General features: G+C 32.6%; 2 protein-coding genes across 5 annotated transcripts; one reads left to right on the forward strand and one right to left on the reverse strand.

Annotated features, from left to right (window-relative positions):
* Nucleotides 1-4,341: 4,341 nt before the first annotated feature.
* On the forward strand, nucleotides 4,342-7,860 carry LOC146921606 (uncharacterized). 3 transcript variants are annotated; one of them, XR_015012190.1, is made up of 8 exons: nucleotides 4,342-5,160; nucleotides 5,557-5,642; nucleotides 5,735-5,856; nucleotides 6,279-6,411; nucleotides 6,537-6,592; nucleotides 6,680-6,875; nucleotides 7,448-7,649; nucleotides 7,683-7,860. XR_015012190.1 is itself a non-coding variant. In XM_085714958.1 (7 exons), the coding sequence occupies exons 2-7, from the start codon at nucleotides 5,582-5,584 to the stop codon at nucleotides 7,549-7,551; spliced, it is 672 nt and encodes a 223-aa protein (XP_085571084.1). In that variant the 5' UTR covers nucleotides 4,886-5,160; nucleotides 5,507-5,581; the 3' UTR covers nucleotides 7,552-7,770. The 3 variants fall into 3 exon arrangements, 1 of the variants encoding a protein (XP_085571084.1); XR_015012189.1 differs by having other exon boundaries at nucleotides 4,886-5,160; nucleotides 5,507-5,642; XM_085714958.1 differs by having other exon boundaries at nucleotides 4,886-5,160; nucleotides 5,507-5,642; nucleotides 7,448-7,770.
* Nucleotides 7,861-8,288: 428 nt separating this feature from the next.
* On the reverse strand, nucleotides 8,289-13,435 carry VTI1B (Vesicle transport v-SNARE family protein). Of its 2 annotated transcripts, none has more exons than XM_085714959.1 (5): nucleotides 13,193-13,435; nucleotides 11,313-11,371; nucleotides 11,026-11,214; nucleotides 8,915-9,085; nucleotides 8,289-8,679 (listed from the first exon to the last, which is right to left on the reverse strand). In XM_085714959.1, the coding sequence occupies exons 1-5, from the start codon at nucleotides 13,287-13,289 to the stop codon at nucleotides 8,527-8,529; spliced, it is 669 nt and encodes a 222-aa protein (XP_085571085.1). In that variant the 5' UTR covers nucleotides 13,290-13,435; the 3' UTR covers nucleotides 8,289-8,526. The 2 variants fall into 2 exon arrangements, with proteins under 2 accessions (XP_085571085.1, XP_085571086.1); XM_085714960.1 differs by having other exon boundaries at nucleotides 11,300-11,371; nucleotides 13,193-13,402.
* Between the last annotated feature and the right edge of the window lie 3,358 nt (nucleotides 13,436-16,793).

Below are 16,793 nucleotides of genomic sequence, written 5' to 3' on the forward strand. Positions count from 1 at the left end.
AATGAAATGAATTATGGAAATATGAATATGTTGAGCCAATTTTTTTTTCTCTCTAAGTGGGACCATGTGAATCTTCTTTCTCTATTTTCAAAATTATAATCATCACTATTTCTATGTTTATGTTCTATCGTTTGTCAATGTTTATGTTTTACTCCCTCCGTTTCAAAATGAGTGTCGCTTTAGCCAAAAAAATTTGTTTCAAAATGAGTGTCGCTTTCAGTTTCCAATGCAATAATAACTTTTTCTTTTCAATTGTACCCTTCAATTAATACTCTGCACACTACTTCCAAAATATTACTTTTAAAACTAACCAATAGTTAATAAGGATAATTTGGTAAAATAACTATTCTCTTTCTTTTAATCATTGCATTTCTTAATATGTGTGTAAACACCTAAAACGACACTCATTTTGAAACGGATGGAGTAAGAAATATTTGACTTTTTTATTCATTGTATAAATAATGTATTTGGTTTATATCTTAGACAAGATACATCAATTACTCAATGAATCTAAAAAGTTGATTTTTTTCTTATAAATAAGACTGAATGAAGTATTGAGAGTGAAACTAGCTTGAACTTGTGAGTTTAGCTCAGCTGGTTATGAATAATATAACTCAAAATAGGCATGTTTTGATGTAAGTGGATCTTTGACATCTAACTCATATAAACTTTTATTTATAAGAAAAGAAAAGTAATCATGAGTGAAGAGATATATCTTTGAAGTAGTTCATTGGATTAGAAACAAACTCATCAAAATGCAAAGTTTTTATATTAACTTTCAAGAATATAAATATAAATACTATTGTCCCTGCGAGTATGAGATTTCTAATGTATTTTCCATTTTCAATATTGTGTAAGTCTTCACAGTTTTGTCATTTGTAGTGAGAAGTTTTAGTAAACTAAATTCGGTGTAGTCGTTAGTGGGTATGTTAGTCCAAGAGTGTGACATAGGTTCAATCCCTATTCAAGACACCGATATCTGACCCCAGTAGTTTGCGGTATCATATTTTATTTGAAGCAAGTTTCCTCACGCATATGAATGTGTCATTTGATTAGATGCACGTTTAAAAAAGTTTTGCAAGTTCAATGTATGAACATTTTTTAGAGGAAAGCATGCATCAAAGTTAATATCCTAATAAATATTGTAAATATAAGAAATGTTAGAAACATTCTCTTTTTAACACTCTAACATTCATTCTCTTATTTAATATATTAGTATTTCTTAATAAATGAAACTAATGTAAAATTCACCATTTTATGTGAAATCGTTTTCAATGTAGACTCCACGTTGATTTAACCCAATGAAAATAGGTGTTAAAAAGATAATGTTACCAATACTCGTCTCATATACATTACTCTCACGAGGATGTATATTATGAGAATGACTCACTTATATGAGAATGATGAGAATGGTTATCAACCATTAGATCAAAAATAAATGGCTGATATTAAAACACCGCATTGAATCTCACGTGTATCTAATTAAAACCATGTCTCCTTCATCATTCCTATTCTCACCATCAGTTTCTCATAAATAGCGTAAACAAATTCTTTCCTCTATAAAAAAAAAAAAACTGAACCTTCATAGATTGATTCCCATTAGTTTTTCATAAATACATCTCAAATTGATTTTAAATTTCAATGTTAGTTGTGGAACCTCCTCCGTAAACAAAAAATCTATAAAAAAGGCCCCAAATTAAATAATCAATTCAACACCAAATGAGTACAAATTGAAATCGATATGAAAGATGAAACCACTTCAATTGTTTGGTTGTTTGATCACGATGAGAAATTGATTAAAGATGCAAGATTGAAATTGGGGGAATTAGTCACTTTAGTCCCTGAATGGGAGAGGATTCGTCACTTTAGTCCCTGAATGAAGAGAAATTGCAAAACAGTCCCTGCATGGTCAATTTCAGGGACTAAAGTGACTAACGGAGTCTACATTAACGGACTAAATTGACTAACGAAGTTTGCATTCAGGGACTAAATTGACTAACAAAGTCTACATTCAGGGACTATTTTGCAATTTATCTGCATTCAGGGACTAAAGTGACGAATCCCTTCCGATTCAGGGACTAAAGTGACTAATTCCCCATTGAAATTGGCTTCTTGTTTAATGGTTGTCATGAATTTCACTAATATGGCGCCGACAAGAATGAGGCAGACATGGAAATAAGGGTTTCAGGAACATGGGTTCGAGGTTTTTTTTTTTTTTTTTACACAAAATCCCTATATTGAAATTGAAGATTGAAATTAGAATACAATCAGATTTAAATCGAAATTCAAATTAAAATCCCCAAATCTGATGGGTAACGCTGAAGAAAAATGTTCTAAAAATCCAAAAAAAAAAATAGATGGAAAGAATCAGAAACAAAGAAGAAGAAACAGATTGGAACGAAGAAGAAGAGATTCAAGGGCGAGAGAGAAGCAGAGGAACCAGAAGAAGAACAAACCTGAAAACCAGAAATTCTGATTGTGGGGAGAAGAAGATGAAAAGGGAAATGAATTTATCAGAATTGATATAATAAGGTGAGGTGCATTTGCGTGTTTTTAATTTCAACCATCTATTTTTAATCTAATGGTTGATGGTCATTCTCACCATTCTCATATAAGTTAGTCATTCTCATAATATACATCCTCTTACTCTCACATTACTTATCACTAAAAAAAAAAATTTTAAGGAACTAAATAATATTTATGATATTGAGAATAAATCGATTATTTTTTATGAGTATAAATAAGTAAAAATACACCACTCTGCATTCAAAAAAAAGTTAAATCACTGCTCTTTTACTATCTTTCTTTTATTTATTTTTATTAAAGACAGTATAAATTTATTATTTTTAATAGAAAAATAGTCGACAAATTTGGTGAGAAGTGGTTACATTCCTTCTGGAAGAGTGTTGATGGTAGGTAGCCTCACCAATGAAGAGAAGTGCCTCGTTGTGTATTAGTGGCGGAGCCACGTTATGTGCAGAGGATGCACATGAACCCCCTCACTTTTTCAAATTACAACTATTTTTAATGTTGTTTCAATACTTGAACACCCTCAATTTTATAGTTTGAACTCTCTCAGCCTAAAAAGCTGCATGTTGCACCTCTGTATTGGACATTTGGGGAGTTAAAGAGACAATACTTGGGTGTCATTAATGGCACCGTGTCATTAAATCATGGTCATTGATGGCACCCAACACACACATTTGGAGCAATGTGTGGCTCTGATCTAATGGCATGGTGCCATTAATGGCACCAAAGTGCCACCCGAGTTAAAGTCTCACACAGTGCAGGGTATAGTCCAATATCAGCTATATAGGTTTGCAGACTACAAAGTCAAAACACACTATTTATAATCTAGTAATTGGAATTAATATATTTACTCAACTTGATCAATTCAACGGCGATATATATTGAATAAAGATATTTGCTAGCTTTATTATATGTCAATTTTTGTTAGGAAAAGCAGCTTCATCTATCATTAATCAGCTAAATGTTGGGATTTTTTTTTTTTTTGAAAAAGTTAAATGTTGGGAATTAAAATTAAAACATGTTGCATTTTTTTTTTAAGGAAAACCATGTTGCATTTGTTTGTCGGTTACAAAATCTAAAAACAGATTTCACTATTGTCTTATATATCTTAGTTAAAGAACATTTTAGTTTACTTATTATATGTTCATAAAAATATATATATATATATATATATATATATATATATATATATATATATATATATATATATCTTAGTTGATGCATAGTAATGGCAATTTTCAGGTCGAAAAATATTCAATTAACATTCTATAAAAAAAAATCCACTTAACATGACGGGTAACATTAAAATCAAATGCCTCATCTTTAATTTTGTGTCAATCAATAACTGTCTTTTGACTTATATTAAGAGATATGTGTTCGATAACACAAATTATTATTCAATTATTTTATAAACATTAAACCACGTAAAGAACAATTATAAAATATGTATGTAATTTTGTACCCAAAAAAAATGTATGTAATTTAAGTATAATATTATAATTTTTAATATATATAATTATATATATATATATATATATATATATATATATATATATATATATATATATATATATAATTATAATTATTAAAATTAAAATTCAAAAGTATGAACCTCCTGCCTCAGGCTCCTGGCAACGCCACTGTGTATATGTTTAATTCCGCAACACAACTTGTTTTGGCGTCGTTCCAACTTCGTGATCATCTCAAACTTGATTTACTTGTACCACCACTCAACGTCAATGGCTAGTGATGACATGACAAATTTACAAAGAAAACCTTTAACGAGGGCTTCAAACTCTATGGTCTAAACTTATAACAGAAAAAAGAGACCTTAAGGGCAAAAAATTTAGGGGGGGGGGAAGTTCTCTTGTTTCGTCCACGTTTGACCCGATGTAAACCCCTCAAGATCAAGAGCAACAGCGCGAAAGGACCCCTTAATAAATTTCAGCTATCAAACAAACAAAAAATATATACAGATGATAATAATAGTTTGCTATTATGTACATGGAAACAAACCAAGTTCTGAAGCCTACAGTACATGAAGTAAATTAGCATGCTTTTATGGGTTGATAAGGTGAATAATAGGTTGCTTTTATGGTTTAAATTATTTATTGTTATTTTTGCTTTTATGGTCCTTTTTGTGAAATTCCATGATCCGAAGATTGAGGATCATAAGCATTGCTCAGGTGGATTATTTGTTGCCTTAAATGAAAAGATATAGATCGAGAGTCTTTTGTCTTCAAAGTTACTAGTGAAAAATGATTCTTTACCTTTTTTGAGCTTAAATGCAGATATTGCAATGAACTTGCATTGTAATATCATCTCATAACGTAAAATACCCAAAAAATTCTAATAGAAATTAACCCTTTAAACAATGGAATTTACCCAAAATCACGACACTGCATTTCGTTAAGGTCGTTTCCACCTTCAAACCATAGAAATCTTTTATGCAATTCAAGAAACAAATCACCCAATCCATCCTAAGGCTATATAAACTTGGAAAAAGGAAGATTAATCTAGGGTTTGAGAAAGAACATGGTAATTTGGGGGTTTTGAAGATAAAGAGAAGAAAAATTGAGAATCAAGGAAATTGAGAGCAAACATCAACATCATTCATCCTAAGTATCAAAGGTGGGTTCCCTTCCGTCATTCCTCGTTATTTTGGGATTAAGGGTTTAAATTTGGGTTTTGGAATTTTAATCTATGAATGTGAAAATCTTGGAGCATGCATGTAGTATTATTAGTATGATGAAATTATTGCATATATGCTTTTGATGTATATGATTATTAATAATATATTAATTATCTTAGAGTTAGGATTCCTCAGTTGTAGTTTAACCTCTTCCCTCTTTGTAACATGTGGCTGATTTGTATTCAAAGTTTTATTTAAGTTTTGTAACTTTGTATTTCAAATTATGACCGTTGCGAAAGACTTTTATTGAGTCTGAAGGAAATTGATTCACTCTTTATTGATCAGAATCGGACTCCTACTTCTATAATTTTGCTGATTTGTGACCTCTCCAACAGAAATCTCACACAAGAACACTGAACAATGCTGGGATTTTCATTTGGAGAAATATTTCTGTTGCTGGGAGCCACTGCTGCTGTGATTGGTTGGTTTATGTTATTCTTACGTCTGTTTATCATAAGGAAAATTCAATAGCAATACTTTAAGTTGCTTACCCGGAAAACGAATGTGCGATAGGTCCAAAGGATTTGCCAATGATATCCAGAACAGCAGGGAGGCTAGCTGGACGGGCTGTTGGATATGTACAATTGGCCCGTGGACAGTTTGATTCTGTTATGCAGCGATCTCAAGTTAACCAGGTACTCTCCCTTTCTACGATCAACTTAAAATTCACACGGATTTGTTTCACCAAGTCTTTTACTTTTGTAGTGAGTCCTAAACCTAATATTAATTGTTAATGTGTTACATTTGGTTTCTTGCTAAAAAATTGGCAAAATATAACCATGAAAAAAAAATTAAAAAAATTCCTGGAATTTCTAAATGAAGAAAATATTGACTGTGATTTGTTTTGAAAAAAGATTATGATTATCTGGCATTTTGGAGTCCCAACTACATGTGATTCACTTTGAATTTGATGGACAATAATATCAAGTAAGAATATAAAAGTTAGGAACATCATAACAACGAGGATTGCCTGTCCATACTAAAACATGGTAAAGCCGTTCCATTAAAAAAAAAAAAAAAAACTATGTTCTAATTGCCAGCATATGTTGTATTTTAGGTTCATAAGGAACTTCAGGAAACAATGGCACAGCTAGAGGCTATTCGTCATGAAATTGGAAGCATATCATTCATAAATCCTGGTCCATCAACTCGAAGGCATGATAATCTTGACCAGGCATCTATCTCAAATGGTATTGTTTACACTTTACACTGCTGCACAATTTAATCTGAAACATATGATAGAATCCAAAAAATTTACCGATACAATTGCCGAGATTTTGTATAACCACGTTATTGTTTATTGTTGCATATATAGACAACAGGAAACCAGAATATGCTGGGGTGAATAACTCAATATCCTCTCATACCAAGGTTTATTGACTAGATACAACCTGATAATTTTATAGTATGTACTGCTCTAGGAACTGTGTTTTCTTATGTGTGTATATTTATTTCTAGGATTCAACTTCATTGCCATCCAAATCATTAAATATGCAAAGTCAAGCAACTGCTTATGCGAGTTTGGCACAGGCCCCTGCCGTAAAGAATGGTTCATCGGCAAATAGCACTGAAGTTGAGGATGTTAAAGTTGGTCTGCAGCTTATTGTCATGCCAGTTTCCGCTGAAAATACTGGACTCTTACCAAATCGCGGGGGTAATAATAATTTTTGTTGTGTAGTTGGTATACCTTAATATGATTGTCTGATATCTGCGTTGCATACTATGTTATATCGAGATTTTTATTCAACTTTCTTATATTACAGTTTCTGCACTTGTTGTGATCCGGTGATGTTTATCGCTTCCTTTCTATGTCTTTCAATACATGCATATGTACAGGCACTAAAATACGCATACAAAGATGTTTTCAGATCTGAATTTGTTCATCATGCATAATTATTTATTTATGAACTATATATTGTTATTCAGAAAGTCCGAAAGTTAATGTTTTTGCTTGAACTTCGTTCATTGTTTATACTGTGGCTCATTTGGCATGGAATTGGATTTATACTAGAAAACTAGAAGATTATAAAAATTGTTTTTATTTCTTTTTGAAAAGTATAAATTCCTTCTTTTCATTATATATTAGTAAATGCACGGTAGCTTTATGTCTTTCTGTCATTGATTGAGTAACAAGTCCTAGCTGTAATGCATATTATTGATGGGTTTCTGTTTGTTTATAATATCTGGTTTGAATATCTGATTTGAAACAAACTTTGGTTGTATTAGGAGCTGATGTGAAAGGATCTGACATAGTTCAAGAAGCAATTTTGGAGGCAGAGGTAGCTCATAATGCAAAGGAATTCTTTTCACAGCCCCAAAATCAAATATAATTGATAGGGTAATCCTAAATAATACCTTAATTTTTCCAGATGTTAGCCTTTGTAAATTCACAATGATACATATTTAGTGTATATTTTATCTTGAAGGTATTGGTTGGTGCATTGTCATTTCTTTAAGTAACAAGTTACCAGTTCTTGTTCTTCAGGACAAAAAATCTTAAGGAATGTTTGTATTTTTTAACTATTTTAAGTTACTAGATCTTCCGTTGATGTCGTTGCTTGATAGCTTCTAGTGATATTGCTTGGCACCATGGCTATCCTCAAGATGTAAATCGTGAATAGAAAGAAATATTTTTCAAATTGTGAATTGAATTTTATTATGTACCATGAAGATACATGATCAATCAATAAAAGTATAACACTATTATTCCATGTTATTTTTGAACTTCGCTGTTTAGTAGTTGTTATGGGCAAGATGCAATTCACAAGAATGAACTAGGATTCATACATTTATCCTGTCAAAAAATGACGTAGCGATTAATTCATTGTATTTAATTTGTTTCAAATAAGATATCATTGTATTCGTTGTATTTATTTAATTGACCCGATGTAAACCTCTCAAGGGGAAAAAAATTAGGGGGAGCTCTCTTGTAATCTTGTTTCGTCCATGTTTGATCCAATGTAAACCTCTCAAGATCAATAGCAAAAGGACCACATTATAAATTTCAGCTATCAAAGAAACAAAAAATAAATACAAATTATAACATTTGACTACTATGTGCCTAAAGTGATCAAATTTACTTGCATCAAGTAAAAATTCTTTCATTTCAATGTAAACAAATATAGAGCATGAAAAGAAAGACATCAACACCAATCATTTTTTGAAAGAAACTTCAATCATGAAAAGTAACAATCGAGAAACAATTGCAGAAATATGACAAACATCCTATGTGGTTTCTATATACAACCAAGCACGTACAACGTATTAAAGATCCATTACACACTCACGAATCATGTGCATGTTAGCTAATGAGATAGTTTGTAAAATAGAATAATAACTATTGCAAAAATAAGAGCTCCAATCAAAGATGCAAGGATCCATTTGTTTCTTGTCATTCTCCGTGACATGGCAGTTAAAACCTTCTTACTCTTGTCAATAGCACTATCTACCCCATGAAGCTGCAAGGCAGAGAAAAATGATCATCAATCACATCTTCTACATTGAATTTGTTGCATTGAAGACTAACAATCTTAATATAAGGGGATAACTGACGCGGTTGATTTGTTTTAACACAGATCCATAGAGAAAATCATATCATGATTCTTTCATGGCAAAAGGAAGGAGGAGAAGAACTATCTAAAGTTAACATATAAAAACACCATTTGAAAAAAGTAGCATTTACATATCACATACCCTTTTATGGGAGCTCAGGAGAGTCTCGCGTTGCTGGTGTAAATCCTGGAGGATTGAGACACCAAGCTCTTCGGTCTCCAGCACGGTTCTGTGGCTCTCCCGGATTCTATCACTTGACTGATTTAATCTCTCCACTGACATAGTTAATCTTTCTCTCTGATCAGTAGATGCCTGCAACATTATCCATATTTTACCACCAAATGATACATAGTAAAATAACATTTGATCTACTGCACTACTTTCCTTAATGTCTACCATTTTCAAAACACTACAAATTTCAAAAATCAAGAAATACATGGGGATAAGACAAATGAGAGAACTGGATATGCATTTGAAAAAGCAATATTTTCATTACAAGTGCAATTGATTTCAATAATCTTAAGTTCAAAATACAAGATATGCAGATAGGCTAAACAACACCCAGAGACATGAATGTGCAGATATCTGCAACCTTATTTGCAAGTAATGACAATCATTGTATTTTTATTTTCTCTTCATTTAGTTCTTGTTTAGGTAAGATACATAACCTTTTCATTCAGCATTTTTGCCTGCATAGCTTGCATTATTCTCGTGTCATTTCAATTTTTTGTGATCTAAATTTAATAGATATTTGTTTGTCAGAATAACTCAAGGAAATGAAAGCAAATTTGAGAGGAGTAACAGGAAAAGTTTGTAACAATGCCTGAAAATGCGAGCAATTGTGCTTAATAAATGAAATAGAAGATTCAATTATGAGCATTGGGCGCAATTATGCCCAAACCTCGCTTAGTTAACCAACCAGACCATATAAGTTCATCTGAGCACACAAAGAGTATATACCAAGCTCACAATCAATGAGGTTCAGAATTACTAAAGAATGAAGGACTGTAGAACTAGGTTCCCCTCGTTGGAACTTGGAACTGGGCTTTAGCTCATCAGATTTGAGTAGTTCATTTACCTCATTGGCCTATTGGGTTCATTGCAAATTTGCAATGATGAGGTTGTTCATGTTTCCAGATTCATGAATTTGTTTAAGCTATGAACTATGGGACTGAGACTCAATACAACATTGTTCACCTCCTTTTCTGATAGGATCACATTTGGATGTTCGAACAATTTGCAGAGTCAGTTGCTATAACTTAAAAAGCCCTATCATTTAATTGTTGCATTATTGGTTTTAAAAATAGCATTAAACCATCGTCAGTTTAGGCTTATCGACAGGAAAATAACCATAATTTTGTAGACTCATTCAATCGCCGTCAAACTCACGGTTCTATGTGGGTTTATGCAAATAGCTTAGTTGACACTGAAACGATTTTGTATGTGAGCAACTATTTTGATACCCAAGTCCAACTCATATGATTCTGAGTTAACTCAAGAACAATCATGCATATATAGAACTATGCATAAATATGCCCAGAAGTGAGTGTGATTATGCCCAACATCAGACCCTCATCAATAACTATATGTTCCTGACCAAGTCTCAGATCTTTTGACGTAAAATTAGAGAAATGATCGGCAAATTTCTTTCTTGGAAGCAGAACCTTGCGGGAGCAAGAAGCTTGTTCATCCAAATCATCATGAATCCATCTCCTATCCTCTATAATTCCCTTATTTCTCTTCTTTTCCTATGTGTTCCTAAATTTCTCAGGTTAGAGAATGATGATTCCCAATTTAAACTCTACAAAATATGACTCCTTTGAATCTCAACTCAAGTTTCTATCTTTCAAATAAGTGTTTACTTCTACAGTTCGTACTTTCTGCACCCATGTACCTACTTCAACTACCAGATTTTTTGTAGTGACTTCTACTCAAGCTTCTATCTTAGTAACCAAGAAACATTCAGTCAAATAAAAAATAGCACCCTATGAAGAGCCATTATGGTAGGTAGTTTGATTAACAGGTGTAGATACCTTCATTCATGATCCCATTGAGGAGATATAGAAGAGAATAAAACATATCTGACTTATAAAAGAAAATGTGAAATAATCATAACTAGAAACACAACTTTATTTTTCCTTCTCTGGAGCTCTGTAAGACTCTAACCAAGAACATGAAAGCCACAAGCTTCCTTCTTTCATTTTCAAGAAATATATGCTACAGAGAAATATATTACAGAGTTCAAGATATACCAAATGCGTGTCCGCCCTTCCAGTCTCCAACAAATCGTCCCGGGCAGCCTGATCAGCAGTAGGAGATGTTAACCTTTTAAATTCTTTTTTCAAGTTGTTTAGATCGGATTTGTATTCCCTCAACTTTGCAAGAAGCATTGCTTTTACACTTGGCTGCAGACTTCTTGCCTCAAGGTCCATCTTCCGAATCTAGAGAGAGATGGAAGAGTGAAATTAAAAACAAATCGAAGATAATAACTTCATATGAAAGTAAACCGTGGATGTAAGGAAACACTTCAACATTGTACCAGAACATCTGCGTCATCAAGTCCAGTTTTGATCTCAGAAAACTTTTGCAGCTTCTCTTCTGAAATTAGTATTTATCAGAACGAAAAAATTCAGTAACAGGATCTAATGTGAAAGTAAATGATATTGACATAAATTCATGTCACAGTGACAGAAGAAGCATGCTCATGAAAACATTTCACACCCCGTGCAGTAAATATCATCAGCTTCTCAACAAAAATTGTTAGTTAATTACAAATGTTAAACGGTGTCAACAAAATCAACATATGACCGAAACAGTGCCACTAGGGATCATTAGACTAAATAGAAGCAACAGTCAAACATAAGCCAAATCCATAGTTACCAAATACACAATATTCTTGGATATATGTTAGTTGGCCAAATATATTGGACATGGGTACATTTAGTTGGTATGCTAATTGATTAATCCGTGCTCTCTCAATATATTTTGAAAAATTAAATAACAAATAATATACATCGACAACCAAGACTTATCCCACTAAGTGGTGTCTCAAATACATGGATTAAATGACATCATAATGTTCTATCGTGTATCATATCCCTATCCAACGCATTAGTCTCTAGATCTCTTGTAATAGTGATTTGAATAACCTCCATCTGATATAATCTCCTTATTACAAAATCTACAGGTCTTCTCTCTACATACCCAAAATACCTAAGCCGGGTTTCCACCATTTTTTCTATGATAGGTGCTAGCCCAACACTCTTTCTAATGTTGTCATTTCATACCCTATCATGTCTAGTCATAACACACATCCAGCACAACATCCTAATCTCTACTACACTTGTTTTACTCTCTTGTTGGTTCTATGTGAATGGTACACATATACATATTTTGTTTATTTTAAAGTAATAATATTTTTATTTTTTGACAGAAGTAATAATGAATGGAAAAGGCACTGGTGTTGACATGAATTTAACTTAGCAGAGAGATCAACTAATTTCTATCAACAATTATTTCCTTTATTTCAGCTGATTGTGTTGAGGAATGAACTATGTCCATCAACTGTCAGTTCATTAACTACAAAGAATGTTAAATGAGGTGAGCAAAGCTAGTTAAACTAGGAAACTACAATAAAACAGTAAAGAGTTGCGACTAAAGGTAAATTGCAAATTGGATATACAGTTGTATTGTTTGATGCATGCCTAACAATTCTGTACCACTTGTTTTTTTATAGATAAGCTAAGTGTGGTGTCTGGCTACCATGATGCCTAACCACTAACATCGCTGACAGCTGCACACTCTCTACTTAACAGTTATTCAACTGCTGGTCACATTTCCAGTTGTGGCTAGCCAAAACCTTATTTCCAAGTTGGAGCCTTACAACTTCTTCTCTTCCCGCTTTGAGGTCACATCATCCATTTCTTGGCTTGCACACTACTACTTCATCTTCGAGCTGCAAAGCACAGCAGCCAGCAACTTTTTTCTTAAAAACATAGCGCCAACACAAAGTGTGTTAACAAGAGCGTAAAAATAATGAACTTCCCACTAAAAAAATTCAGATAACACATCCCAGAAGCCCAACGTGTTAACCAGAATGGAATGGTTTCTTCTTCTTCATTTCATCGTTTGATAACTAGGCTATCTCATCATCACATCAAATGAGCTTAATTGACTCCCCTAAACTATCGATTGTCATCCGATTTCAACTGACACCTAAATTCATTTTAGTCGTTAACAACCGTGAATAAGAAGGGTGTCCGAAATCGCAGTTGTGATGTAATTAATTAAATTACAATCAGTTGATGAAATAATTCAGCAACAAAAATTAATGATTCTTCTAATTCAAAATTTTTTGAGGAATAACCTTAATAATCCCTAAAAAAGTGAAAGTTTGTTGAATTGAAACTATGAAAGTACCTTGATGAGAAAGAAGAGAAGTGGAAGTGCATTTTCGGGAGAGATTAGCAGAGAGATCGCAGTATTGACGCTCATACCCTTCAAAGACTTGGCTCATCTTTTGGATCCAATGGTTACTGTGAGAGGGATCTGAAGTGTTATAGTTTCATCAAACGCAGGTGTCGACTTTTAGTCTTTGGGATGTCGTTTTGGCTGTTGCCGGTTACTCCTTCCCTATGACGTTAATTTTTTTTTTTTTTTTTTCTTAGATGAAGATAAAGTGGTAAACCATTAAACTCACGTATAACTGTGAGGTCCCGAGTTCGAAACCAGAAAATTATGATTCTATGCTTTATAGTTGACAAATGAGATGAAACTGAGTTTATTAAAGACGAAAAATGGCAAAAAAGAAAGCATTCATTCCCCTTCTATGTCTTACATCTATAGTCTTTTTACCCTGGTGTCTGGAATCTTGGATTACTAATTGGTGGAATACGAAACAATGTCCGGCCTTGCAATTTTAGCATTTGTCATTAGTTGAGCTAGGACTTCCAGACCTATGATGTTAGGTTTTACACAGGTCAATTTTCTACATAAAACGTGTACAACCATTTTCGTACAAATTTGAAACTTTTTTTTTCTCATACTCATTTTATTTTTGTTCTCTTTTTTTTTCCTATTGTTTTTGACATAAAATGGGTTGTACACATATCATTACTTATTTTTAACTTGAATAATAATCATTTGAGTAATGGGAAGACAAAACAAATCTCTTAATCAACAAGTCGGCCCTAGTTTTCTCTCTCTAAGTTTTCTCTTACAATTTCTTCGTGGATGGTTTTAGGTCAATTTTTTACTTGAAATCATCAGGCTTCATCTTTTTCTCTCTATTTCAATCTAAATAAGTGATTTTCACATAGATCTAGGTTTTTTCTTCGTGATTTCGTCATCTGAGTATGGTGGTGTGTTGTTCATCGTCTTGTGCGACGTTGTTTGATATCTCGTCTTGTTGCGGTGTTCATTTGATTCAGATTGAAATTGAAAGATCAATTGTTCAATGTGGATCCGGATGTAGGCTTTATGTCGTTATATGTTATTAACTTGGATGTTGTAAGTTTGTTCGCAGATTCATCCTTTATGTTTTTAACGATGTTGAATGATGTACTCTATTGATTTGAATTAATAAATATCGTTTTGTTTTTGTCAAAACAAAAAAAACACTTGAGTAATGATATATGAAGACCATTTGAGGCAACTTGTATGACAACTTTATTTTTCTCTTTTTTTATTGGTAAAAAGACAATAGAGAAAAGAAAAAATTAGAACATAATGTGAGTATTAAAAGAGAGTTGTCAAAAATTATGTCAAAGTGGTTGTACAAATATCATATCTCTAGTCATTTTGAACGTGTAACAAATAAACACAATAATCCCTCGAAATCTTCTTTTAAAAAAATAAGTCCTCGAAATTTTAAAATAGTTATTGATTATGCATTATGTTAGTCAAAAATCATCATCAATTCATTCTTATTCTATACTATCATCATGATCATAAAGCAAATTGCAAGTTATTAAATCAAGAAAACTCAGTCCTATAAAGTTCGTCGAAGTTCATGAAAATTAGCATTTTCCGATTATTCCACCAAAATCAAAGTAAACAAGTTCAAACGTCTCAACCGAGTATATACACAATTCGCATATATGTGCAGTAGCATATACATATACAAGTTCATATCATTTTGTTATTTTTCCAAAGAATTCAAGTTTTCAAAGTAAAACCAAGTTAAAGCTCATGATTATCATCCAAAACCATTTCAAAAATCACAACTACAATGGACAACCCTAATCCTACCCTTTTACTTTGAGAAAACGAGTTTTCAGAAAATTCGTGTTCTTGAACCATATTTTCGAATAAATTCAATTTGATTCCATAAAACCAAGTTCAATCCAAATCATTTGATGTTTCCAAAGGTTTAGAAAACATAAAAGTATTTAAATACATCAAAAGAATCAGTTTGGACAGTCCAGATCGATTCCCCAATGCCCGGAACACCCAAAACATGGGTGTCTATTCCTGTGCAACTCGCCAAAGTGAGTAACCACTCGCCATAGCAGCTCAACAGAACAGGTCACCCTGTTCTTGGGTTTTCCTCTCGGGAAACCCTTTATTTTTACAACAAAATCCCATTTTTATCCCCTTGACTTCAAATCCGACCCCAAAACTTGTACATTAGTTTGTAAACATCAAAAGGCATTTAGAACAACAACAAACATTAAATCATAACACCAATTCACCTCAAATTCATCATCTAGTTCATTTTCACCAAAACCCTCAATTTTCTCATTTTTCATTCAAACTTCGTAAAAAACTATACCAATTTAAACCCCCATCAACATACAAACATAAACAAACATCCATGAAGTGAATTCAAACATATTTCAACAACAATCACTCACAAATTCATGATTCACACTCAATTAATCAAAAATCATCAAAACAACTTAACAATAACAACAACTATGAAGTTTAAGTTCTTAACACAACAATTTCATGAAGTTTATCATACCCACAAATTCACTTGAATTAGGAGCACGAATTTCATCATTCAAAATCCACAAAAGTCACAATTAACACAAAAACACTTAAACTCATAATTGAAAATAAGAGATCATGACTTAATTGATGAAAAGAAACCATCTCCCCTTACCATTGGCTCTTGATTCCTCTAGTTTAAGCTTCACTTAAGCTCATAGCTCTTCAAACCCCAAGCTAGCTATCTCTCTCTCTCTCTAGCCTCCTCTTCTATCCTCTTGATTCACTTTCTCTCTCTACCTCTCTCTCAAAATATTTTGTGAAATGAGTGAATGAATGTAAAGACCTAATTTTCTCCCAAGTGTTATGTTTATCTAGTCACCACATAATCGAGCTATGTCTCTAATTGTCTTAATGAGCTCAATATTCTTACCAACTAATTCACAAAGGTTACTACTCATTTTAATCGTTAAAATAACGAATAATTACCATCTCTAATTAATTACTCAAACTTACTAGTAACATAGTAAAAATAATTATTCCCACTTAAAACTCCAAAAATAACCCTCTAAATGAAATGACTAAATTACCCTTCCTCACCCAATGACCAAAATACTCATGTGTCTAAAATGACCAAAATACCCTCCTTAAGCCAAAACCAACTAATGCTGAATAAAATACACACAAAGACAATTAATCACACATAAACACATATAAAAACACATAATAAATAATTAAAATAACTCTAGCGAAAAACGGGTTGTTGCATGATGTATTATGAGACCTGAGACATGGTTATTGAGATTTTGTTATATGTTGCTAAGATATTTTGATGTTGTTTTCCGCTGCGAGCTTTTATGAAAACGAATTTATGCATGCTTTGAGAAAATGAAGATGTAGCATCTAAACTCTTTCGAATAATTGATTTATTTGCATGATATATTACATTCGAGGTTTAGGGTGTTACATAGAACATGTCAAAACCGGACCAAAATCCATGGCACTCAAACACGGCTTATAACAAGTAGATCTGAACAACCATTCTTGAAAGCATGAGCAGACGCCACCATGAAAGGAGGCGGAGCTGTTG

This window comes from Medicago sativa, chromosome 5 (assembly GCF_051527215.1).
Source record: "Medicago sativa cultivar Bolivia chromosome 5, Bolivia_mono, whole genome shotgun sequence".
In the NCBI taxonomy this organism is placed as follows: domain Eukaryota; kingdom Viridiplantae; phylum Streptophyta; class Magnoliopsida; order Fabales; family Fabaceae; genus Medicago; species Medicago sativa.

What these genes read in the sequence shown, in the direction of transcription:
- LOC146921606 (XM_085714958.1), top strand. Translation starts at nt 5,582, where the DNA reads ATGCTGGGATTTTCATTTGGAGAAATATTTCTGTTGCTGGGAGCCACT. An exon ending in AGCCACTGCTGCTGTGATTG is followed by an intron (nt 5,643 to 5,734) that starts GTTGGTTTATGT and finishes AATGTGCGATAG; the next exon opens with GTCCAAAGGATTTGCCAATG. An exon ending in AGCGATCTCAAGTTAACCAG is followed by an intron (nt 5,857 to 6,278) that starts GTACTCTCCCTT and finishes GTTGTATTTTAG; the next exon opens with GTTCATAAGGAACTTCAGGA.
- VTI1B (XM_085714959.1), bottom strand. Translation starts at nt 13,289, where the DNA reads ATGAGCCAAGTCTTTGAAGGGTATGAGCGTCAATACTGCGATCTCTCT. An exon ending in TTGATGACGCAGATGTTCTG is followed by an intron (nt 11,215 to 11,312) that starts GTACAATGTTGA and finishes ATCTCTCTCTAG; the next exon opens with ATTCGGAAGATGGACCTTGA. An exon ending in GAAGGGCGGACACGCATTTG is followed by an intron (nt 9,086 to 11,025) that starts GTATATCTTGAA and finishes ATAATGTTGCAG; the next exon opens with GCATCTACTGATCAGAGAGA.